At 48.2% G+C, this 25,188-nt stretch overlaps 1 protein-coding gene across 2 annotated transcripts in view; it reads right to left on the bottom strand.

Annotated features, from left to right (window-relative positions):
* The window catches only part of LOC138521156 (zinc finger protein 2-like), a 219,858-nt gene that overhangs the window by 47,857 nt on the left and 146,813 nt on the right, over positions 1 to 25,188 (bottom strand). For both annotated transcript variants that reach the window (XM_069633736.1, XM_069633735.1), the window contains exon 5: positions 8,593 to 8,703. In XM_069633736.1, the coding sequence (XP_069489837.1) occupies positions 8,593 to 8,703 (111 nt within the window). The remainder of the gene's footprint in view (positions 1 to 8,592; positions 8,704 to 25,188) is intronic.

Here is a 25,188-nt window from a genome sequence, read left to right on the forward strand (position 1 = left end):
CTCTGAAACTGGAAGCTGCTGACAGGTCAACCACTGGAGCTGAAAACAAAGAGGAAGAAACAAAGGGCGTAGCGATTTCCAGCGACCGGAGAGCCTGGTGTGTAACTGGAGCCTGCTGTAACCCTTCCTTCCAATTGACCTTCCTTGGGATCCTGAAACGGACAACACCGAACCAGAGCCTGGTGTGATCCACTAGACTCAAGAAGACATGCATTTTGAGCCATCCCACATTGTGCTGCGACCTTGCGAGCTGCAATACTTTTGGACCTTGAGCCATTGTACGGTGCACAGTCTTTTGAATTCCAAATCTTGCTGACACTTTGTGGGAATCCTGCTGGACTGCTGGACCTCGAGAGATGTGAATCACGCCTGAAAATTCCTCTCACCAGAGTGCTGGACCTTGGAAATGATGACAATCCGATCAGCGATATTCAGCCTTCTTCTGGATCCTGAAAAGGGTGCCAAAATCCATGGAGCTGCTTCCAGCTGCAAAAAAACTCTTGCCTGGAGCCATCCCCATTGATCCCTGCTGCAGAGGCTCTTCCAGTGTCCTGTCTTCAGTCTTCATGACAAGGAATTCAGCGACCTGGTTTTTGGCTGCAGATCCTGAAGTCTCCCCCGTTGCAATCTCTTCTTCTGCGCCGTGTAAACCATGCAAAGATCCTCTTGCCTAGAGCCTTCCCCATGATCCCTGCTACAGAAGTCCTTCCAGTGTTCAGTCTTCTGTCTATACGATGATGGAATTCAACAACTTGGTTTTTGGCTGCAGATACTGAAGTATTCCCACTGGAGCCTTTCTTCCGTGCTAAGGTACTGTATTGGCTGGGGTATTTACTTACCTTAAGCCTGTGTGATTTCTGTAAAGCTTTGGGTTCTTCTTGTGATTGGGAGTCCTCTCATCCAGTGCACCCAGGCCCCTACTGGAATCATCCTAGGCTGTCTTCTCTGAAGTTCCTGGACTCTAACAAACTTTTAAGTGAATTACTTACTTGTTGAACAGACTTCCACAGGAACTCTGACTTTTGCCTGCAACAGAAGCCTGTCTCACCCTGCCTACAGCTGGGTCCTAGACCACTAGGGTCGCTCTTCTGCCTCTGAGAGAACTCATGCAACAGACTAGGGAATGACTGGATAAGACATGCATTACTTACCGTAAAAGCATTTCCGATGATTGTATCTGCTTAGATTCACATGCTGTGCATATAGTCAGACATCCAGTGGTAACCGCGGAGTATTGCATCTTGTCTTTCGAGAATCGAAAGGGGACGTCGACATGGGGGTGCCTATAAGACTATCCCTAACGTGGTCCCTCCGATTGTATTTTTTCTGCCGTGAGGGAATCTTATGACTATCGTGAGTGAGTACAGAAAAGGGAGAAAGTAGTAAGACGTCCATGTTCCTTCCATCTGAGCGGGGAGGAAGGGTGGGCGCATGTGAATCTAAGCAGATACAATCATCAGAGATGCTTTTATGGTAAGTAATGCATGTCTTCTGCTTCTTGTTAATCTGCTTAGAATCACATGCTGTGCATACACTAGCGAGCAGTACCCGGAGTAGACGGTGGGTTGTGAGAAGGAACAGTAGTGAAAAGATGTCTTAGTACTGCTTGCCCCACCTGAGAATCAGACCTAGAATGAGTGTCTAGGCAATAGTGTCTTGTAAAGGTGTGTACAGAACTCCAGGTTGCCACTTTGCAGATGGACACTAGGGGAACATTTGCAATGAATGCTATGGAAGCCCCAGTGCCTCAAGTAGAGTGTACTCTAGGCTTGAAGGGCAGTTCTCTCTTAGCAAGAGTGTAGCAGAATGTGATGCAATTGACACTCCACTTTGAGATAGCTGATTTAGAGACAGGATCCCCTTCTCTACCAGCTGCCACTGAAAAGAAAAATTGGTTTGTCTTTCTTAGTGTTCAAGTTCTTTCCAGGTAAAACATGATTGCCCTGTGTACATCTAGTGTGTGCAGGCTTCTTTCTGCCACGTTAGAGGGGTTCTGGAAGAAGGATGGCAGTTCTATGGACTTGTTCACATGGAACTTGGAAATAAACATAGACGCATGCCTAGGGTGAGTGCGCAGAACCACCTTATCTCTGTGAACGGACTCTTTTTATAGAAGTGATAGCTATTAAGAAGGCGGTCTTGTGGGTAAGATCATTTGGACTTGCCTTATGCATAGGCTCAAAGGGAGGCCCCATGAGTCTAGTTAATACCACATTTAGGTCCCATTGATGAATCCTCTTTACCCCTTCCATGAAAGCCTTAACTGGTATTTTCCACCACAACACCTTCTGTTGCGACATAGTGTAGGCTGAGAGAGCAGCTAAGATAACCTTTAGTGAATTAAAAACCAGGCCTGAGTCTAGTAAGTGAGTCAGGTACAATACAATGTGGGTAGGAGAGCAGTCAACGGGATTGACGCCATTGGAATTGCATCAGATGACAAAGCGCTTCCATTTACTGGAGTAGCAATATCGGGTGTTGGGTTTCCTTGCCTCTCTAAGTATGTCCATACATCTCTGAGGGAGTTGGAGGTGCCTGAACTCTATGATCTCAGGAACCAGGCCGCTAATTTCAGAGTTTGCGGGCATGGGTGAAGTGTTTCTCCCTTGTCTTGAGATAACATGTTGTATGGGCAAGGCAGTTTCACTGGAGAGAGACATCTCGATCAGATGAGAGAACCAGGGCTGGTGGGCCCACACTGGGGCCACCAATATCATGGTGACTGGTTCCTGGTGCTCTTGTGCATGATCTTGTTGAGTAGGGAAGTCGGGGGGGAAAAGCGTAAACAAATTTCCCTGACCATGTGATCCAGAGTCCGTTCCCCTTGGATCGGTTCTGGGGGTACCTGGAGGCGTAATCCTGGCATTGAGCGTTCTCCAGAGTTGCGAAAAGGTTGATCTCTGGGAAGCCCCATTCTGCGAAAACGTTGGAGACAATGTGTTTGTGTAATCGCCATTCGTACTGTACGGTAGTGGGAAATCTCTGCTGAGCACGTCTGCCAGAAGATTGAGGTACCCTGGAACGTGTTGAGACAACAGGAACATTCTGTGTTTGAGAGCCCATTTCCAAATGTTCTGCAACAGTTTGGACAGCCCTGGAGAGTGAGTACCCCCTTACTTGTTCAGATAGTACATGGCCGTGGTGCTGTCTGTGAGGAGTAGGACTGTCTTCCCCTGCAGTTGTGTCTGAAAGGGTTTCAGTGCTTTGAATACTGCTAATAGTTCCAACAGATTTATGTGGCTGGATGCTACTTCCGGGGACCAAACGCGGTGCGCCTTCTGCTGGGGCAGGTGAGCCCCCCACCCTGTGAGGGATGCATCTCTTGTGAGAGTGCCTTCAACTGTGGAGGTGGTGAAGGACTTTCCCTTCAAGAGGTTGTCCCTCGATCACCACTGCAGAGAGAGAACGAGGGCTGGCGAGACAACCACTAGATCATCCCATTGTCCGCTGGCCTGACACCACTTGCTGTTAAGCCACTCTTGCATGGGACACAGACGCGCAGAACCAAATAAATGCAGGATGCCATCATGCCCAACAGTCGCATAGCCTTGCGTACCGTCACCTCCAGACTGGCTACATATTGAGGGATTTGAAACAGCATGTTTTGAACCGTCTAGTTTGAGGGGAAGACGAGGCCGTCTTCTGTCTGAATTAGAGCCCCTAGAAACTGCTTGACTTGACTGGGGTCTAGGCTGGATTTCTTCTTGTTGATGGAGAATCACAGGCTGAATAAGAGGTCTATCGTCTTTTCAGTGTTTGACAGGCATGTTCCGTAGGAATCCCCTGTTATGAGCCAGTCGCTGAGGTAAGGATAAACTGGGATGGATAGCCTGCACAGGTGTTCTACTGCCACTGCCTTTGTAAATACCCTTGGTGCTGGGGCAATGCGGAAGGGGAGTACTTTGAACTGATAGATTCATGATGGAGAACAAGCACTGAGGTATTTTCAGTGCGCCAGCAACATCGAAATATGAAAGTATGCACCTTTCATGTCCAATGTTGCCATGTAATCCTCCTGTGTGAGCAGAGGAATTACTTCCTGCAATCTGACCATACAAAACTTTTGAGGTTTGACAAACTTGTTTGCTGGGTGCAAGTCAAGCACAGGGCGCATGGTGAGATCCTTTTTGGGTACAAGGAAGTACACTGAATAAATACCCTTTTTTATCTGTAGAAGAGGGACGACTTCTATGGCGCCCTTTTCCTGCATGATCTCAACCTCTTGCATCAAGATGCATCAGGCGTCTTGATCTCGGAGGTCTGAATCGCAGTGGCTTGTAGAACTCGATATAGTACCCATGGGCGACGGTCTTGAGCACCCACTGGTCTGTTGTTATCCCCTCCCATGCTTGAAGGAATTATGTTAAACGTCCCCCGACCGGGGAGGCATTGGAGGGAACCCAGATCTGAGGGTCATTTCTGACCCGAGGCCGTGGAACCTCTAGAGGTGGAATATCAGCCCCCTTCCATTTCCACGGCATTGTACTCTGGGAAGATACGGGGTGGAGGAGGTGGATACCTGGCCTGAGGACCAGTTGTTTCCTGAACCATACTGGTTGTGAGGCGAGCGGGATTGGCCACGAAAGGCCTTTGCGTAATCTGGTCCAAGGTCTTGATGGTGTCGTGTTCCATCTTAGCTGTCTCAAGCGCCTCATCAACGGCCTTCCCGAACAGGTTGGTTTCCTCCACCAGTTTGTTTATTAAGGATGCCTGGGTCTCTGGCTTACACCCGGAATTTCTCAACCAGGCGTGCCGTTTAAGAAGCATACCTTGGGCTAGAGTCCTGCCAGCTGTCTCTGCAGTGTCCTGAGTATTCCTGAGAATACTGTGATTCACCTGCTTGCCCTCGGCTACAAAGCGAAGTAGGCGAACCAGTAACGGTTCAGGGACCTCTTGAAGGTCCTCTTGTAGCAGGTTCCACTGAACGTCTCAATAGCTAGCCAACAGTGTGGTTGTTGTTGGCTATGCGGGTGGAAAATGCTGCAGCAGTCGTGACCCTCTTCCCCAGTGCGTATAACCTTTTGCACTCCTTATCAGGCGGTGCTTCACCTGTGGACAGGGGCACACCCGCCCTTTTCTTCCTTTGTGGTAACCACCAGGGAATCCGTAGTGGCGTGCCCCCTAATGTAGAGGGGGTCAGACGGGGAAGGACGGAAGAATATCTCGACCCTGGTATTCACAGCCCTGGTCCGAGCAGGCATCAACAATGAAGGAGCCAGGCGTCTTAATTGAATTTAGCAATGGAATAGCCTGGCTGGCAGGGGGCTTTTCCTTTAGAATGTCTTCGACAAAGTCCGAATCTGGCACAGCCTCCTGTGTGGCAATTTGAAAGTGTTCTGCTGCCTTCTTTAAAATAGCATTAAACGCCATCTGATCGTCAACTGGAGAGGCTTGACGGGCTGGTGTGGAAGGAGGGGAGTCCATGCACAAGGTGTCTGGGTGCGGGGTAGGGGTAGAGGTAGGGGACGCCCAGGGCTGAATGTCGACAGGCTGGTCATCTTCCCAACCCTCTGCGGGATCAGCATGATCGTCAGTGGGATTTCAAAAGGATATTCATCCTGTATGTATTGATCTAGAGGGACCTCATCATTGAGGTTATAAATGTCCTCATCCTGAGGAACATCAAGGGTCCTCTAAAATTTGGCTATAGGAGTATAAGGGCTCTCCTCAAGAGCTCTCTTTGGAGCAAATCTTTCAGAAAATTCAACACTTTTCCAGTCTGTTCATGCACCCCTCAAACTTCTTTCTGGTCCATGAAGAGGAACCAGAAAGGTCCAGTGGAGAATAGGGCTGTTCCTGATGATCTTCCTCCCTAAACGTCAAGACTTTTCCCTTAAAGTCGAAGATAAAGACACTGAGCTCTCAGGATTATCTTTCCGAGGTTCCGGCCACTGTGACATGTCTTTGGACGCGTCCTTAGGCCTTTCTTTAGGTTTCACTGTGTTATTTGACTGCTCCTTCTGTTTCACCACTGAAACTGTCTTTGCAATACTTTCGGTGATACTGGGGGTCAGGGAGGTGTTTAGATTGGGCCGGCGTCTGCGCATGTGGCTTTTGGCGCAACGGGGGCCTTGTGCAGTGTCAGTGCTTTCTTCTAAGGTGTCTCGACGGTCGCATGAATTTTGTTGGTAGCGCCCTTGGTTTTAGACTGCCCGGACGCATGCTGCTGCTGTTGCAGGGAGGGCTGCCGATCATGACGTGCCCGTCGGTGCTTTGTAACTCTTTAACTGTACCGCTGAAGCCGACCCGGTGGTTGTGTGCTTTGTGAGGGAAAAATGTGTGTCCCTGTCGCCGGGATGTACAGTCCCCATAGCAGGACTCTCGTCCTGCCTTACAGGGCCGGGGACAGACGACGCGGAGTAAGGGCGCTCTGCTGTAAGGTCAATGGCCACCGAATTGGAGCCCTGGTCATCGCTAATCCCTTCGGCACACTCGGTGGCTGTGGCAGCGGGGGAGTTACTCTCGGCCTGCGACATCCCGTAGCCCGCCCGCTTCACACAATGCTCCTTTATAGTCTTGGGGTAGTAGGAGCTTACTAGCCGCACAAGCCGCCTCGTTGTGATCGAGGGGAAGACACCTATTACACTGAAGGTGTTTGTCTTTGCACAGGGATTTTGCCTTACAAGAAGGACAAAATCTAAATGGAGTCCTGTCCGCAGCACAGGAACGTGAGAGCGACGACAAGACCAAGGGAACAAAGAGAGGGGAAAAGGAAAGACAGTCTTAAAAAGAATATGTCCACCCCGACCCCACTCTCCCTACTGTGTAGGCTGGCCAGAAGGCCCGGCCACGTGGTCGGCAGTGACTGGATCAACCGCCGGTCTTCGGCAGTGGTACAGGAATCAAACATCGAGAGAAGAGACAGTAAGAATAAACGACCAAAGGTCGAGAGATATGACAATATCGCAATGTCTCTTGAAGAGCTCCGCATAAAGGCGACCAGTAAAAGGGGCAGAAAAAAACAATTTGAGAGACCTCGACGCGTGAGGGATTTTGGGTACACTACACGTCACGTTAGGGATAGTGTTACAGGCATGTCCATGTCGACGTCCCCTTTCGATTCTCGAAAGACAAGATGCAATACTCTGCGGTTACCACTGGATGTCAGACTATATGCAGAGCAAGTGATTCTAAGCAGATTAACAAGCATCAGAAGTAAAGGATTCTGTCTGGAAACGTACAAGTACAATGTAAAAGTACTTTCTTGTGAAAGAGTTAGTTGGTAACTGTAACTCTGAGAGTGAACAGTTAGAAAAGTTCTTATTTACCTTGAAGGTGTGTTGCACTATTCTGAACAGTACATATAAGGTTAATTTACTTACCTGTGAATTGTTTGTCCCTCTTCCCCAAAAGTAATACTGTTGGTTTCACTTTACTATTCCTGTTAGAATGAATGTATCAGTGTCGCCAATTGGGTCTTGCTTCCCCTGACTTGCTGTTAACCTTTCTGGAATAAGTCTGCCTAAGGTTATACTTACCTTTAATTTGCTGATGGCCCCTTTAAAACGTATATAGGTTTTACTTACTTTGAGTTAGCTGTGTGCCCTCCTAAAATAAGTTAAAGAGTTATTACTTACCTCAGTCTGGGTTTCACCGACCTGAAAAGCAACTGTAATAGTATACATAGTACACATAGTATCCTACAACATTAGGATTTACCTGCCTAGAATAGCTGTGTGCCATTCTTGAAAAGTGTTCCTAGGTGTAACTGACCTTGCTCTGCCTGGTGCTTCTTAAATTATTGTAAAGAGTTCTTGCTTAGCTTAGACTGTGTTCCACTGAGCTGGAAAGCAACTGTAATTGTATATTATACCAAATAGGTCTTACTCATCTAGTATAACTGTGTGTTATGCTGAATAATAGTTATAGGTGTTTACTGTTCCTTGAATGAATGCCCATCTATCCAGAAAAGTACATTTGCACGTTGGTTTACTATGTGATTTTTTTGCCAAGGATCACTGCATAACTGACAGGGTCTACTACCCTTGTTTTATTACAAAGTAACTAATGGTTTTTACTCCCCAAAAATAGGTGTGACCTATACTGAATGTGTATGGTAAGGTTTGATTTCCCTAGAAATACTCTTAGATATTCTGAAGAAGGTATATGCTTTGGTCTGTGTACCTTCAAGCATTGTGTTGTGTTTTTATAAATGTGTTTATGACTCTATAATCAGTACTTGCCCCAAGACTTAACTTGGCCTACTGTATCTATAATGAACCTTTATTTTATGTAATACTTCTGGCTTTAAGTGTTTCCTTTGAATCTTTGGTGTACTACAGGTTCAGTGTACTTTCCTACAGCACTCTGTCCCTCCTAAGATAAGCCTCGTTGCTCTGTCTACACTACTATATACTCAGGTGGCACAACCTTATACTAAGAATGGAGTGTTGTACTGTCTCATTTGAATTGTTTTGCTAAGCCCTTAGTTGGACTTCAGAAAAACTGTCCTAAGACACTGTTACCTAGGACTCTGCCTACAGTAATGTAATGGCAAGGCTTGCATTATTTCCCACTGTTGGGAAGAGCACCCTGGGGTATTTCTGAGTGTGTTGCCCCTCCCCCCCCCAGACAGCCAGGTTACCCACTCACTTGAGGAACGATGACCACTTCCTCTTCGCTCGGAGTGCTGATGTTCCCTTGGATACAGCTCCAACTCTTCTTCTGTTGTTAGGGAGAAAGCAGCAGTGACAACAGGCAAACCTGTTAAAAAAGGACATATGTTAAATACATTCGCAAAAGGAACTTCAAGAATGTATAAAAGCTTGAAGTCAAGCAAAACATAAACCACCTTTACTTTTGGCAAAGAGACATTTTACTAAAATATAAATCAGGAACATTTAGGAGAAATTTTGGTGAAAGATGTAAATCAGTATGGGAAATCAAAAAATGGTGGTGTATAGATCAGTGGATTCTTGTACAAACATGGAATACTTACTTGGCTTTGGGTTGTAAAGGATACACTAATCTGATTACAAGGATTGGATATGATATGGTACTGGTTTTACAGGACACTGGTATTTATTTACGAAATCTTTGATGTGTTCCCATTACATCCTGCCCTACCCCCTTTCACACACCTGCAGCGTAATGTTACTCCTTTCCTACATACCCTTTTTCTTATCTTTATCCATTAATACATAGACATCAAGTAATTAGATAAAGAGAAACTGTACATATCTGTTGAGGGTTATTAAATATAATATTTACTAGTCAATGTGCATAGTATACTCTTGTTAACCGCAGCAAGAATTCCTGCTGCAGTGAGAGCCTTGTTAATTCGCAGATGTCGCAGGACGCTGACATCTCTATTGTTTGCACTTAACAAAGCTAAAAGTCAGTGAAAAGTGACACTATACACAACCTCTTTAATTAATCTTATATGCTTACCAGGGCAGGCATGGGATTCATACCTAGGTTACTACATTTTGTTTTGCTTCCAAGATAAACGCATTGCCCCTGTGCTATCATCCTGCCAATTTACATTTCATTAAACGGTTAGAGTGTGAGTTTTTTTCTTTCTATTTCTTTTTTTAAAAAACTTTCTTTATTAGCACACTTGGCATCTTACATTACATGTAACAACATTAGACATAACGAGGGAGGAAAAACACAAATTGCAGACATAACAAAAAAAGATGAATCCAGAAGGGGCGTAGCCTGACAAACACAAAGGGCCAATGCAATACATGGCGGCACAGCCAACGGGCATTTAAAGTTTGGAGTTAGTCTAATTGTGAAGCCACAGGGGTATCTTGTGGCGATGATGTACTTTGAGTGGGCCCCATATGTCATTTGGACAAGACTTGACGGTTGCATAAGGGGCCATTTTTCCTTGGCCAAGACAACAGAGCACAGACAGTGGTCCTTAGAAGGGATTATAGCACTCATTCATCGCAACAGTGTGCAGCTCTTGACAAGCAGAAGGCATAGGCCCACAAATTTGTTCATTTGCTTCAGTCGGAGTTCAAAAACATGGAATAGATATTGCGAGGGGGCTATGCTCATGCCTGTCATTTCAGACAACAGCGTACACACATCTCCCCAGAAGACTACTAACAGCAAACAATCCCATATCATGTGGAACTACTCATCATATGTGCCAACACACCTAGGGTATTCACCTGCCCCCTCTTGCGAGAACCTCCCAGCCTAGCTGGTGTGTAGTGGTAGCAGTGCAACACCTTCAATTGTATTAATTTGAATCTTGAATTATAGGACACATTACGTGTGTGCGTGCACATGTCTGCTCACATGCCATCTGTGATATTCAGTTGCATATCCCCTGCCCATGTAGAGCAAGCGTTGGTGTGTGGTATCTCCATACGGTTCTGAACAAGGTGGTACATGGACAACACCAGGCCTCTGTTCATACCGCTGTCAGAATATACCCCAAGACGGTATCACCCACGGGCACAACTGGGAATCCCTCCCACCGTTTCCTGCATGCCCTGTGCATGCCAGTGTATTCCAACCACATGGAAGACCTACTCTGTTGCAGCATAGATATATCGCTAGCTGGCACGAAATTACCATCCGAGTACATTACGCCAATTGTACTAACCCCATGTCGTGGCCAGAAAGGTCGGGAAGCAGCATCTACCCGAGGTAGGGAGGGCGCACAGTTCCAGAGGGGGAAGTCTCTATGGTATGGAGTGGTCACTAGCTGGATCAAATTTGCAGCTGTCTGCAAAGCAGGAAGGAAAAATCAGTGACCACAGGTCTTTATCTCTAGTAGAGTACTTTTCCAGTTTAACACGAGGGGGAGATGGACCATCCAGGAACCAAGCAGCCGCAAACTTTGCCTGCACCGCAGCCCAGTACAAGCGGAAGTCAGGGGCTGCAAGCCCCGCACTTTCATATGGTTGGGTCAATGTAACCCATTTCAAGTGCATCGTGCCAGAGTGACATACAAATGCACTGACCTCCGCTTCCAACTCCTCGAAAAACAACTTCCCAGGTCGTAGTGGAATATAAAGGAAAACATATAGAAGTTTAGGAAGCACAGTCATTTTTAACATTGTAATCTTGCCACCTATAGTCAATGGCAATTGTGCCCAGGTCTTGAGTTTTGCAGCAAGGTGTGCCATGTATGCAGCATAGTTTCGTTCATATAACAAAGTTCCATGACTGACCGCAACAATTTCCAGATAACAGACAGCGGACGGGGATCAAGTAAACCCTTGTAGATCCTTGGCTCAGTAGTTATATCGGTCAGGGGAAGGAGCACCAGTTTGCTGCAATTTACCATTAGACCCAACAGCTCCCGAAATCTCAAATGTCTGTCATAATGGGTGTGAGGTGAATATGTGGATTCCTGATGTACACCAGTTCATCATTGGTGTAGAGCGATATCATTTTGGGCTCTCTGGACAATCTAAGTCCTCTCTGCCCATGCCTGTGTCGTATGAGGTCCGCTTACGGTTAGACAGCAATAGCGAATAGCAGGGGCGATAATGGGCAACCTTGACGAGTGCCTCTAGATATCGCTAGTTTGGATGATAGTGTTCCATTAGTACACACTCTTGCTACCTGTGCTGTGTATAGGAGTTGTTTGTAGGCGATGATCCCCAGGGCCAAACTCGCACTGCGTCCAAACGGCATACATGAACTGCTAGGAGACCGAATCAAAGGCTTTCTGGATGACTAGAGCCGCCGCCACTGCTTGCGTCCTAGGGTCCATCTGCGCCACTATGTTAAAGAGCCTAGGCAAGTTTAACGCCGTGGACCTCCCAGGAATGAACCCTGCCTTGTCCGGGTGAATTATGTGTGGCATGAACGGCAGCAGCGTAGTGGCCATGATTTTTGTGAATATCTTAACATCTTTGTTAATTTATCAGATGGGCCTGTAGGACCCACAGCATTCTGCAGGCTTGTTGGGCTTCAAGAGGGCTTCAAGTGGACTGCGATTATTGCCTCCCTCATAGTTTCAAGAAGCTCTCCCACCTCACGGGCCTCCTGCCACCAAAAAGGTCTTCTAGTGCTTGTAGAATACAGCTGTGAGGCCGTCTGTACCCGGCGCCTTCCTCGTCGGCAGTTCAATGATTGTGCGTGTAATTTCAGTAGAGTCTCTCGACAGTTGAAAGATCGGTAGACTCACCAGAAACCCGTCTATGTCCTCTGGAGATAGAGTATCCTTATAGGAATACAGGTCAGTGTAGAACTGTGCAAATAATCCATTGATTGCCACACATGTGTGCGGTAGCATGCCTGTTTCATCTGCAATAAATGGGATACAGCCGCTGCCGCCCTCCTGTCGCACAGTGGCAAGTAGCAGCCTGCCCGGTCTTTCCACTCTCTGTAACGCCTGGGGGCTATCGGGGCATCTAGGAATTTGCGCATAATGTTGTCCCTTAAGTTTTCTACTGCCTCCGTCACCTGCGCAACCGTGGCTGTGGGCGGCATAGCTGTGTTCCATCGCTCCAGTTCACAGAGACCATCTTTGCTTTTCGCAATCACTTTAAGTACACCGGATTCAGCAGCCATGACAATCCCCCATATGTATACCTTAAAGTCTTCCGAAAGTGTTCGGCACAAGGTCACTGAGCCTATGTTCATTTCAAAATATTGCTTCACATGGGCATCTATGGTGGCCACAAATGCCAATTCCGAAAGAGCTTGTTGCTTGAAGCGCCAGTTATTCTGGGGCCTGGGAATATTACCCAACTTCAAAGAGATGCAGACGGGGGAGTGATCAGAGTAGGATCTGGGAAGCATACTGGTCTTGAAATCCCCCCCAAGTAGCACATCCGAGACCAGCCACATTCTATGCAGGAGAAAGAGTCATGTTCTGAGGAATAGGAGTAACCCTGATCCCACCCCATGCATCACCCTCCAAGTAACTACCAGCCGCAAACTTACAATGCCCTTGTTGATGGCGCGTGCTGCTCGCGTGAGGTGCCTATGGGTATGAATGGATCTGTCTACTTGAAGGTCAAGGATGGTGATAAAATTGTCACCCCAGAGAATGGGTATTAAGGGGTAAAACGCCAGCATGTGGATGATATCAATGTAAAAATTGGGTCATCGACATTGGGGCCTGTTAGGGAGAATTCTCAAAAATATGCCAATGACCTTCACCTTAGAGACCCCCAGCAACTTTGCTGTATTTTGAGGACTTGATTTGTTTACCTGGATAGAGTGGGACCCTATTTCCCACTCTCTCAAGTATTTTGATATGTGTTTTACACCTGAGTTTCCTTTGGTTATGGAATCTAACCAAGTGTCACACAGCAAGCACCCTCAGTGCAGTGACACAGGGAAGCCTTCCAGGCTTTCCCACGGTTTAACTACCTTCTCTGGTATACACTACTGTTTCCCAGAGTAAGTAAAGTAAAATTGACTTTACTAGTCTTCTAAAATTCCTAGACCCAGCACACCCTATCTTACAATAGAGTGCTGGAGGGGTCACGTAGTATCCACTGTGTCTAGCTACTCATGTAGCAGTCAAATGCTACCCTTTCCTCTCAGAACGGCTGGTGGCAGTGGTTTTACAACAAATTACCATGATTTTTCCCAACCGCGAACTGTCCGCAACTCCGGTAACGTTAAATCGCGGGAGCCATGTTTTTCAAGATGGTGTTTGAGCATCCTTTGATAAAACAGGTCCCGGTCTTCTTTTTTCACAATTTCTTTGTGGAAAAGGTCCTTCGAGTTTTCCTCTGCCCGCCAAACCAGGTTTGGTCTCTTTGTTCATTTGCCTTTGGCGAGCTTCAGGATTGAAACCCACATCTGGCGCCCAAGTGTCTGGGGTGGGCAGGAAGTGAGGAAGGCGTCCGAAGCTCTCTGTGCTTAGTCTCCTAGGAGACACAAATGCACTCTGTGGTGATTGGCTGGCTGACTGTCCGGCAAGGACAGCCACCCTGCTGGGTGAGTGACAGCTAGGCTGGAATTAATGTGAGAGAACTGGATAAAAGGCGAGTCTTTTGGTTTGGAAGGCAGAGTCGACCACTGGACGAAGGAACCGAAGAAGAGCTTGAAGAGGGCGCCTGCTGCAACTCCTGGACCGTTGGTTTGCCCGGTGAAGCCCTTGTGCTGTGCCTACTTGTGAAGTTCTAATCGACAGAGAAGCCCCTGCGAGGACGACTTCTCCCTTTCAGTTGGTGGGACCAATCAACTCGAAAGTAAGCCACCTGGACACCCATCTCGGAGCTGGTGGAATTTCCTCAGAGTTGCTGCAGGAAACCGTAGAACCAGGGAGAGGGACACCAGTTTGTGTGCATTACTTACAACTGAAATTGAAGTTTGCCAGTTGCTAGCTGTTGACCATTCAAGTGCAGTGCAGGAGTCCCCCGACGTCCTCCCTCTTGTCCCCATGACTGAGGCTCAGGAACAGCAAGGTATGCAGGAACTGCCAGGAACAGAAGTCATCAGCTGCCTCTTTTTCTTCATTGTAAGGTACTGTAAACCAAGACTGAGAGAAGTTGTGTCTGTGGGCCATCCCAAAAGGGTCTTGTCTGATTCAGAAACTTAGAGTGTACAGTACTGAAGTATATTTGTGTGTTACTATATGATTTCATCCTTCTAATTAATGTTTTTATAACTGACTGATAAATAAATTAATGTGTTTATTCAAGAAACCTTGAGTGTAAGAGTTTATTTGAACACCTGTAATTGTAGACCTCTGTGTAACTTCACTACTGTTCACATTCCCCTCTTGAGATAAGCCTGTCTGCTCAACACGCTACCAAAACTGTGTAGTACAGACGTATACAAAAGGTTGGTTTGCCTACACCTGTAGTCATAGTTGTGTGTAGTGTTCCCAAAGGGTACTGCATACAATCTCTGCCTAACAGGGCCATAAACGTTCAAGAGCAGTATCTCCCTTGCAGCAAATTATCTATAGACTAATATATAGCGCCCTGAGGGGACCGCCACAACTTTCTTGTGTTGTAATGGTAAAGATGCATGTACTAAAATAATTAGCCCTCCTAGATTGTGTGGAAGATGTAGTGTATTATCTGTTTTTATTTTTGTTTTCCAGATCCTGGCAAATCCCTCGCATTTTGCAACAAGGTCACGTGTCTCTTGCAGGTACAATAGCTTGGCCAGGTGTCTCTATATGCAGAGGTAGCTTTTGCCTTTTTAATCGGTTGTCCCAGGCCTCTGATATTCCAGCTTAGGCCGACTATGTCCCAATCACAAAGACTGCAGACCTGTGTCAAGCATATTAAGGCCTACTGTCCGTCCCACCCCAGGTTTCGTCATGGGACCAGACACACCCACATGTGAACAGTTTGTGTGCCAAGTGCTATTTTATAAACCCCAGCATCCCCCCTACCCCACCCCAATATCCCCCTCAAAACTGGGGTGATGAAGACCCCACCAGAACAACCCCAACTTGTAATGCAACATTGCATAGGGAGGCTGATGCGCGGGATCAGTCATCCAGGTGGCCAGGACACTGCCATCGCTTTTGGATCCAGTTCCTGGGGATGGACAAGTGTGGGAGGAGTCTTCGGGGAGTGGGACACTGGATGGTGAGAAGTGGTATCCCCTTCCCTGTAACACCTTTACCCCATCCTACCAGGTAGGATACGTAGGGACTCTATCCCCTCGCCCCCTTTTCCTATATGAACACTTTCACACGGACAGCCCGCTCTAGGAGAAAACAGACTTAACACCCGAGCAGTATACACCTGACGTGTCCCAATACAATGGATAGGCGATCTCGCGATCTCTCTCTCTCTCTCTCTCTCTCTCTCTCTATCTCTCTTCCCCCCCTGTCACCCCCTGACCCCCCCGCCCCCTCCCCAAGGTTGCAAGCAGCAACATTGTATAACGTGTGCTGGAACGAACATTGTTGAAACGCATGTGATGAAAGACACGAGTACAGTTAAACTGCGCATGAATGCTTGCATTTTGAAAGGAAAGATACAATACCGTTGACAGAGTGGTCCGGCACCAAGTGCGTGCCTAATCGAAGGTCTCTGTAAGGTATGCAGCCGAGAAGGGGTCGAAGTGAAAGTTAAAGATTTGTAAGGAGAAAGAGTTTGTGAATCAAAGTGGCCCTGTGACCGATCAAGCAAAATCCTGCACACAGTCGAAAGTCTTGGATTTTTGGTACAGAAAGGAAAGATTGTAATGAGATAAAGTGGTGCGAGCCCGATCGAGTGAGGCCAAATGAGAAGAAAGGAACTGTTAAGGTGGGTATGAGCCCGACAGAGCTGGACCAGGGTTCAACAGTGAATCACCCAAGAAATTGTACATGTGGAAAACCTGAGAAGAAATGAACGTTAATGTTTGTTTGTCGTATCAGGCCCTCTGTAATAAGAGACTTTTTTTTTTTTAAACTCTTTTATTAGTGGTCACGTATAGGCTTTCACACCACAGCACATCTGTTCAACTGTTACATCAGGAGTAAAGTATCTGTTACATTTCACATAACAATATTATGAAGACAAGTCAGCATCAGTAATCGTATTACATAGATAGAATCTGAACGGGCCCCAAATGTCCTTGGGTCTGCATACCGAGGGTCGTGTTAAAACAAACTGTTCCTCTGACTCGTTGACATGTGTCAGTTCTTGTAGAAATTGATGCAGGGTGGGCGGGAGATAACTTTTCCAATTCTGTAAAATACATTTTTTGGCAATAGCGCACGAAATGTTAAATAACCTTCTAATTTTCTCTGATTGCTTTCCAATGTCCCCAAACAAGTATTTATGAGGAGTCAAATCGGGGGGCACCTCAGTGATTTCTTCCAGCAGCTCAGCCACCGCCCTCCAGAATCCCCTCAGTGCCGGGCAGTCCCAGTACATGTGAAAGGATTCAGCCTCGGGAGCATTACATTTAGGACAGGCATCAGAGGCATCCAGTGCAAATCTTGAGATTTTGGCCGGTGTATAATGTAGCCTGTTCAGGATTTTAAATTGAATCACCCTTAGACCAGCATTAAGCGAAACCTTCTTGGATAACGCACAATAGCTGGCCCATTCCTTTTCTTCAATGGTCCCCTGTAAATCCGCTTCCCACTGCTCCTTTATCTGATTTAATGTGGGGGTATGAGCTTGAACAGCTGTGTATAACCTAGAAATCCCCAGGCCATTTTTAGAGGTTACTAACTGCACACATGGATGGGGTGGGGGTTCATCCGGGAAGAGTGGCCACCTCTTCTGGAATGCAGACCTCATACGGTAATATTGCAACGTTTTCAGGGGACCACCCCCCAGTGCCCTCAGCAAGAGACCCCGGTCCACAAAAACACCATTAACAAACATGTCACCCAGCTTCATTTCCCTGTTAGGGTCCCAGAACTCCTGTGTGTTAGCATCATGCGTGGGGGGTACACCAGGGAAGTCCCAAAGCGGTACCTCTGGGTTGTAGGGGACCTCCACTCCCAGCCTCTTGAATGTAGCCATCCATGCCCTGACTGTACAGCTAACCGGATTGTATGCACATGTGTCTTTATACTTTGGATCGAAAATAACTGATTGTATATTCGTGGGATGTGTGGTGTGTTCCTCTATCCATGCATGGGGTGTATTGTCCTCGTCATTATACCAATATTTCGCAAATTGGGCTTGGGAGACGTAATAATAAAGCTCGAAATCGGGGGCCGCTATCCCTCCAGAGGAATAGGGCTCTGTCATTTTCTCCCAGCTAATCCTAGCAGTCTTACCGTTCCAGAGAAATGTTACCACCATGGATCTAAGCTTAGAGAAGAAGGCCCTGCCCGGCCATATAGGAATATTGACAAATAGGTATAAAAGTCTAGGGAGGACCACCATTTTAAGAATGGCAACACGGCCGGCTAAGGAAATTGGGAGCAGCCCCCAAATCTGAAGCTTGGAGCCTAATGCCTGTAGGGAGCCCTCATGGTTGTCTGCGTAGAGTGTGAGCTTGTCCCTGGAGACCAGTATTCCCAGGTATCTAATGTGGTCTGCGGACCACTTGAGTCCCCCTGTGTCTGTAGGGCATCGGGTGGCAGGTGTTAGAGGGAATATTTCCGATTTCGACATATTTATAGTATACCCGGAATAATCTGCAAATCCCTGGATCTCTGTCATGACGGGAGCTATATTTACCTCAGGCTCCCTGACATATAACAATGTGTCATCCGCGTAAAGCGAAATTAGTTGGGTGGAGCCCTTCATAGTGATCCCTTTGTTTGAGTGTCTAAGACGGATCGCGGCCACCATAGGTTCAATGGTCAGTGCGAATAGTACGGTCCCCCTCTCCAGGAGGAACAACTCAGAAATGGCTTTATTGGTCAGGACATGGGCTCCAGGTTCCGTATATAGGAGTTTTACGTATCGTATACGCCTCAAGCACCAAAAGGAGATAGACCCACGAAACAATACAGAGTCAAACGCTTTTTCAGCGTCAAGGGATATGGCCACTGCGCTCCTCGCGGGGTCGATCTGTGCCATAATCCCAAAGAGTCGCCTGAGGTTTAGGGCTGTAGATCGAGTAGGGACAAACCCATTCTGATCGGGGTGGACTAGGGTCAGGACTGCCGGCAGAAGGCGATTCGCCAGGACCTTTGCAAAGATTTTAGCGTCCGTGTTGATGAGTGACAAGGGCCTGTAGGACGAAACGTCCTGTGGTGGTCGCCTGGGCTTGTGGAGTACCACTATTATGGCCTCTCTCATAGTTGAGGGCAATCTGGCGGATTCGAGTGCCTCCTCCCACACTTGTAATAGTATCGGCACAAGTTCCTCACAGAACTCCTTGTAAAATTCAGCGCCCAACCCGTCTGACCCCGGTGCCCTGCCGGTTGACAGATCCTTGATTGCTTCCCCGATCTCTTCCATCGTTACCGGCTGATCCATCGCCAGTCGCACCTCGTCAGGGAGCCTAGGGAGGGAGAGGGCTTCAAGATAGGTCTTAATTTCTGCGGATGTTTTCTTATCTTGGTTAGAGTAAAGCCTCTTATAGAATGCCATAAATTCCCCATTAATGTCCTTATCCCCAAGGAGAACCCTCCCCTGTTGCGTGCGTATGCTTGTGATCTGTGTGGGTTGTTTATCGTGTTTAATTAGGTTGGAGAGCGCCCTGCCAGCCTTGTTGCCCTCCCCGTACCTGCTTGCCCTAATCAGAGCCGCCACATATCGGACCTCCCTCAATGCAAGCTTGTCAAATTCCTGGAGATGTGTGTGTATATCAGCTAGTACTTTCTTGTCTTGCATATTTGAATATGTTTTCTCGAGTGCATCTAACTTCCCTTCAACAGACGATAGTTCGGTCCTCACAGTCTTTAAAATACCCGTAGTTCTAGACATCAACAGACCCCTCATCCAAACCTTGAATGATTCCCACACTATCGAGAGTCTGTCGACTGATCCGATATTATTGGACAGAAACTCCGAAATTTCAACATGGAGTGACTCCACTACCCCGGGGTCACATAACATTCCGAAAAGACATCCGCCACCTCCTGAAGGGACTCGAGGCGTTCCGGAATAGTAGTTCCAACAATACTGGGGAGTGATCTGAGAGGGTGCAGGGTAGGATTTCACATCGATCAACCGAGGGCGTCATGGGCATGGAGACCAACCAGTAATCAATCCTAGACTCAGAATCATGTACCGAGGAATAAAACGTGTATCTTCTACTGCCCGGGTGAACCTCTCTCCACGCATCAACAAGTGAGAGCAGTGCAGTGACATGTCTAAGATTCAGTGCTGTCCTGCTTGGGGGTCTCATCACCGTAGAGGATCTATCAAGAACCGGATCAATGGCCAAGTTGAAGTCCCCCTCCCCCCACAAGACACCCGAAACATCCAGTGATATAACCATCTGATATATATCCAGGTAGAAGGCCGGGTCATCAATGTTGGGGCCGTATGTATTAACCAGGAGAAGCTGTTGGTTAGCCACCTCCCCCAAGACCATGACAAATCTCCCCTGGGGATCGACCTTGTGACCACCAACCCGAAACCCAAGGCCTGGGTGAATAAGGGTGAGAACCCTTCTGGACTGGGTCGAGTAGTCCGTGTGGTACCTCAGGGGACCCCACCCGGGCAGGATGTGAGAATTACCCGCCCCCACTGCATGGGTCTCCTGCAACATCAGTATTTGTGGATTATGCCTGGAGACGTAGTTGAATATCTTCCTAACCTTAACTGGATTGTTCAATCCCCTCACATTCATCGTCAGCAACTTAACCTGTAGCCCACCCCCGGGGACCCGAGATGTAACATTAGCCATTTTCAAATTTGACAGTATTCGTGCCATACAGTCAGTGCCAGCCCAGCCGCGACCAAAACTTTACTTTTCAACCAACAGGCCGTCCTCTTCCACCCTCCCTTTAGAGGTAGCTCCGGAAGGCAGCCAAAACCCTCAACAAAATGCCACCATAAGTCCATCCAACAACTGAACGTAACTTCCCCTTCACCCTGTCCCGCCCGCCCCCCCTCATCATCATCACCCCCAACTTGACGATGTAGCCCATACAACTTATGGAACATTCCACGGGTGGCCATGTTGCTTCACATGGCCACCGATCAGGTCCAACAGCTCCACCAACCAAAGTGCCTGGTGTACCTTAATCAGTTACTCTTCAGCATACTACTCCAAACTCATCTACGCAGCAAGACCCTTCCTATCCTCACAAAATGGCCTCACTATTGCTAGGGCCATCATAGGATCTAGGTTGGACTACTGCAACGCACTCCTTGGTGGGACCTCCGGAAAAAACATCGCCAAACTCCAGCTTGCCCAGAACAACGCCCTCAGGGCCGCTACAGGTTTTTCCAGGAAAGACCACATTTCTGACCTTAGGAGGCAGGTCCACTGGCTGCCCATTAGGCAGAGGATCATCTTTAAAATCCTCTCCCTCACCCATAAATGCCTCCATGACCTTGCTCCCCCCTACCTTGCCCAGAGAATTTCACGACCCTCCTCGGCCAGGCCCACCAGATCTGCCTACACCAACCTGATTTCTACTCCCAAGACTTGTAGAGTACGTGCGGGCGGTTCGAGCTTCTCAGCCCTAGCAGCCTCACATTGGAACGCCCTACCTTCGCTGCTCAGGGGGATTGACTCTCACCTAGCCTTCCGAAAAGCCTTAAAAACCAGGCTGTTTGTCTAAACCTTCCTGCCTTTATATCTACAGGCTCACGAACGTCATTTGTAACTATGTTCCGCTCCTCTCTCTGTAACTAAGTACCTTTTGTTTCCTATGTTTACACAATCTTGCTGCTTACGCCTTCATGTAATAGCGCCTCGATGTCTATGGGCTGCAGTGCGCTCTATAAATGTAAAAATAAAAATAAATAAAATATGGGCCCCGGGCCCAAGCAGGGTCGACACGCAAGTGTTTCTCATTCCACGGGTCTGGGCCTGTTTTGTGCTGGTTTGCCCCCTCTGGGAGGAAGGGGTATGGAAGTTTCAATATAATGCATGGCCTCCGCTGGGGACTCGAAGAAATGGGCCCTGCCCGCATGTTGAAGCCTCATTTTTGCCGGGAACATTAAAGCGTATGGAATCTGGCGCTCTTTTAGGAGCTTCTTAACTGGCTCATAGGACCTTCTGCTCGCTTGAACTCCAGAGGAGAAATCAGGATACAAATGTCTGCGACTTTCCTCATAGTAGAGGGTTCCCACCTCTCGCTTTTCGTAGTATTGTGTCTCTGTCTCTATAGTTGAGGAGCCGAGCAATTATGGTGCGTGGTGGCGCGCCTGGTTTAGGTGCAGGGGCCAGCGTATGGTGTGCTCGTTCCACTAGAAATTGTTCAGAGAAGGCCTCCAGTCCGAACAGGGTTTTAAGCATTGTCCCAAGATGTGTCTCCATTTGGCCCTTTCCAAATGATTCCGCTACGCCCACAACACGAATGTTATTGCGCCTGGAGCACGATTCTAGGTCCTCGCACTTGCTCTGTAGCTTCGTCATGCTTTCCTTGATTTGGATGATATCAAGGCTGTGGTGCGAGATAGTGTCTTCATTTGTGCTGATACGGGTTTCAGTTTCCGTTATGCGTAGGCTTTCCTTCTCCACTCTAGCCTTTAAGGAGCCGATGGTAGAGACTATGTCATCCAGCTTTGTGTTTATTGAGCGAAACCCATTTTGGACTATAGCTGTTAGGTTGTCCAAATTCTCACTGGAATCAGCAGCAGGGTCCTCCGTGTCGGCCGCGTGGGCGTTGGCTGACGCGGCCTGACCCTGACCCCCAGTGTAGTTGTCCATGGGGCCCTTCCTCAGCTTCCCCGGGGTCTTGGAGCCCTTTGCCGGCCTCTGTGGGTCCCCCATGATTAATGGCGTTCCAGGTGGTGCAGTATACTGTATCCCAAATATTCTACAGTTTCCAGTAGGGGTCTGGTTTCCCGCCCACTCGGGCACTGGAGCCTCCCCTTCCACCCTCCCTTTAGAGGTAGCTCCGGAAGGCAGCCAAAACCCTCAACAAAATGCCACCATAAATCCATCCAACAACTGAACGTAACTTCCCCTTCACCCTGTCCCGCCCGCCCCCCCTCATCATCATCACCCCCAACTTGACGATGTAGCCCATACAACTTATGGAACATTCCACGGGTGGCCATGTTGCTTCACATGGCCACCGATCAGGTCCAACAGCTCCACCAACCAAAGTGCCTGGTGTACCTTAATCAGTTACTCTTCAGCATACTACTCCAAACTCATCTACGCAGCAAGACCCTTCCTATCCTCACAAAATGGCCTCACTATTGCTAGGGCCATCATAGGATCTAGGTTGGACTACTGCAACGCACTCCTTGGTGGGACCTCCGGAAAAAACATCGCCAAACTCCAGCTTGCCCAGAACAACGCCCTCAGGGCCGCTACAGGTTTTTCCAGGAAAGACCACATTTCTGACCTTAGGAGGCAGGTCCACTGGCTGCCCATTAGGCAGAGGATCATCTTTAAAATCCTCTCCCTCACCCATAAATGCCTCCATGACCTTGCTCCCCCCTACCTTGCCCAGAGAATTTCACGACCCTCCTCGGCCAGGCCCACCAGATCTGCCTACACCAACCTGATTTCTACTCCCAAGACTTGTAGAGTACGTGCGGGCGGTTCGAGCTTCTCAGCCCTAGCAGCCTCACATTGGAACGCCCTACCTTCGCTCCTCAGGGGGATTGACTCTCACCTAGCCTTCCGAAAAGCCTTAAAAACCAGGCTGTTTGTCTAAACCTTCCTGCCTTTATATCTACAGGCTCACGAACGTCATTTGTAACTATGTTCCGCTCCTCTCTCTGTAACTAAGTACCTTTTGTTTCCTATGTTTACACAATCTTGCTGCTTACGCCTTCATGTAATAGCGCCTCGATGTCTATGGGCTGCAGTGCGCTCTATAAATGTAAAAATAAAAATAAATAAAATATGGGCCCCGGGCCCAAGCAGGGTCGACACGCAAGTGTTTCTCATTCCACGGGTCTGGGCCTGTTTTGTGCTGGTTTGCCCCCTCTGGGAGGAAGGGGTATGGAAGTTTCAATATAATGCATGGCCTCCGCTGGGGACTCGAAGAAATGGGCCCTGCCCGCATGTTGAAGCCTCATTTTTGCCGGGAACATTAAAGCGTATGGAATCTGGCGCTCTTTTAGGAGCTTCTTAACTGGCTCATAGGACCTTCTGCTCGCTTGAACTTCAGAGGAGAAATCAGGATACAAATGTCTGCGACTTTCCTCATAGTAGAGGGTTCCCACCTCTCGCTTTTCGTAGTATTGTGTCTCTGTCTCTATAGTTGAGGAGCCGAGCAATTATGGTGCGTGGTGGCGCGCCTGGTTTAGGTGCAGGGGCCAGCGTATGGTGTGCTCGTTCCACTAGAAATTGTTCAGAGAAGGCCTCCAGTCCGAACAGGGTTTTAAGCATTGTCCCAAGATGTGTCTCCATTTGGCCCTTTCCAAATGATTCCGCTACGCCCACAACACGAATGTTATTGCGCCTGGAGCACGATTCTAGGTCCTCGCACTTGCTCTGTAGCTTCGTCATGCTTTCCTTGATTTGGATGATATCAAGGCTGTGGTGCGAGATAGTGTCTTCATTTGTGCTGATACGGGTTTCAGTTTCCGTTATGCGTAGGCTTTCCTTCTCCACTCTAGCCTTTAAGGAGCCGATGGTAGAGACTATGTCATCCAGCTTTGTGTTTATTGAGCGAAACCCATTTTGGACTATAGCTGTTAGGTTGTCCAAATTCTCACTGGAATCAGCAGCAGGGTCCTCCGTGTCGGCCGCGTGGGCGTTGGCTGACGCGGCCTGACCCTGACCCCCAGTGTAGTTGTCCATGGGGCCCTTCCTCAGCTTCCCCGGGGTCTTGGAGCCCTTTGCCGGCCTCTGTGGGTCCCCCATGATTAATGGCGTTCCAGGTGGTGCAGTATACTGTATCCCAAATATTCTACAGTTTCCAGTAGGGGTCTGGTTTCCCGCCCACTCGGGCACTGGAGCCTCCCCTTCCACCCTCCCTTTAGAGGTAGCTCCGGAAGGCAGCCAAAACCCTCAACAAAATGCCACCATAAGTCCATCCAACAACTGAACGTAACTTCCCCTTCACCCTGTCCCGCCCGCCCCCCCTCATCATCATCACCCCCAACTTGAAGATGTAGCCCATACAACTTATGGAACATTCCACGGGTGGCCATGTTGCTTCACATGGCCACCGATCAGGTCCAACAGCTCCACCAACCAAAGTGCCTGGTGTACCTTAATCAGTTACTCTTCAGCATACTACTCCAAACTCATCTACGCAGCAAGACCCTTCCTATCCTCACAAAATGGCCTCACTATTGCTAGGGCCATCATAGGATCTAGGTTGGACTACTGCAACGCACTCCTTGGTGGGACCTCCGGAAAAAACATCGCCAAACTCCAGCTTGCCCAGAACAACGCCCTCAGGGCCGCTACAGGTTTTTCCAGGAAAGACCACATTTCTGACCTTAGGAGGCAGGTCCACTGGCTGCCCATTAGGCAGAGGATCATCTTTAAAATCCTCTCCCTCACCCATAAATGCCTCCATGACCTTGCTCCCCCCTACCTTGCCCAGAGAATTTCACGACCCTCCTCGGCCAGGCCCACCAGATCTGCCTACACCAACCTGATTTCTACTCCCAAGACTTGTAGAGTACGTGCGGGCGGTTCGAGCTTCTCAGCCCTAGCAGCCTCACATTGGAACGCCCTACCTTCGCTCCTCAGGGGGATTGACTCTCACCTAGCCTTCCGAAAAGCCTTAAAAACCAGGCTGTTTGTCTAAACCTTCCTGCCTTTATATCTACAGGCTCACGAACGTCATTTGTA

The sequence above is a fragment of the Ambystoma mexicanum genome, chromosome 13, assembly GCF_040938575.1.
Source record: "Ambystoma mexicanum isolate Mex_15411 chromosome 13, UKY_AmexF1_1, whole genome shotgun sequence".
NCBI classification, from domain to species: Eukaryota; Metazoa; Chordata; class Amphibia; order Caudata; family Ambystomatidae; genus Ambystoma; species Ambystoma mexicanum.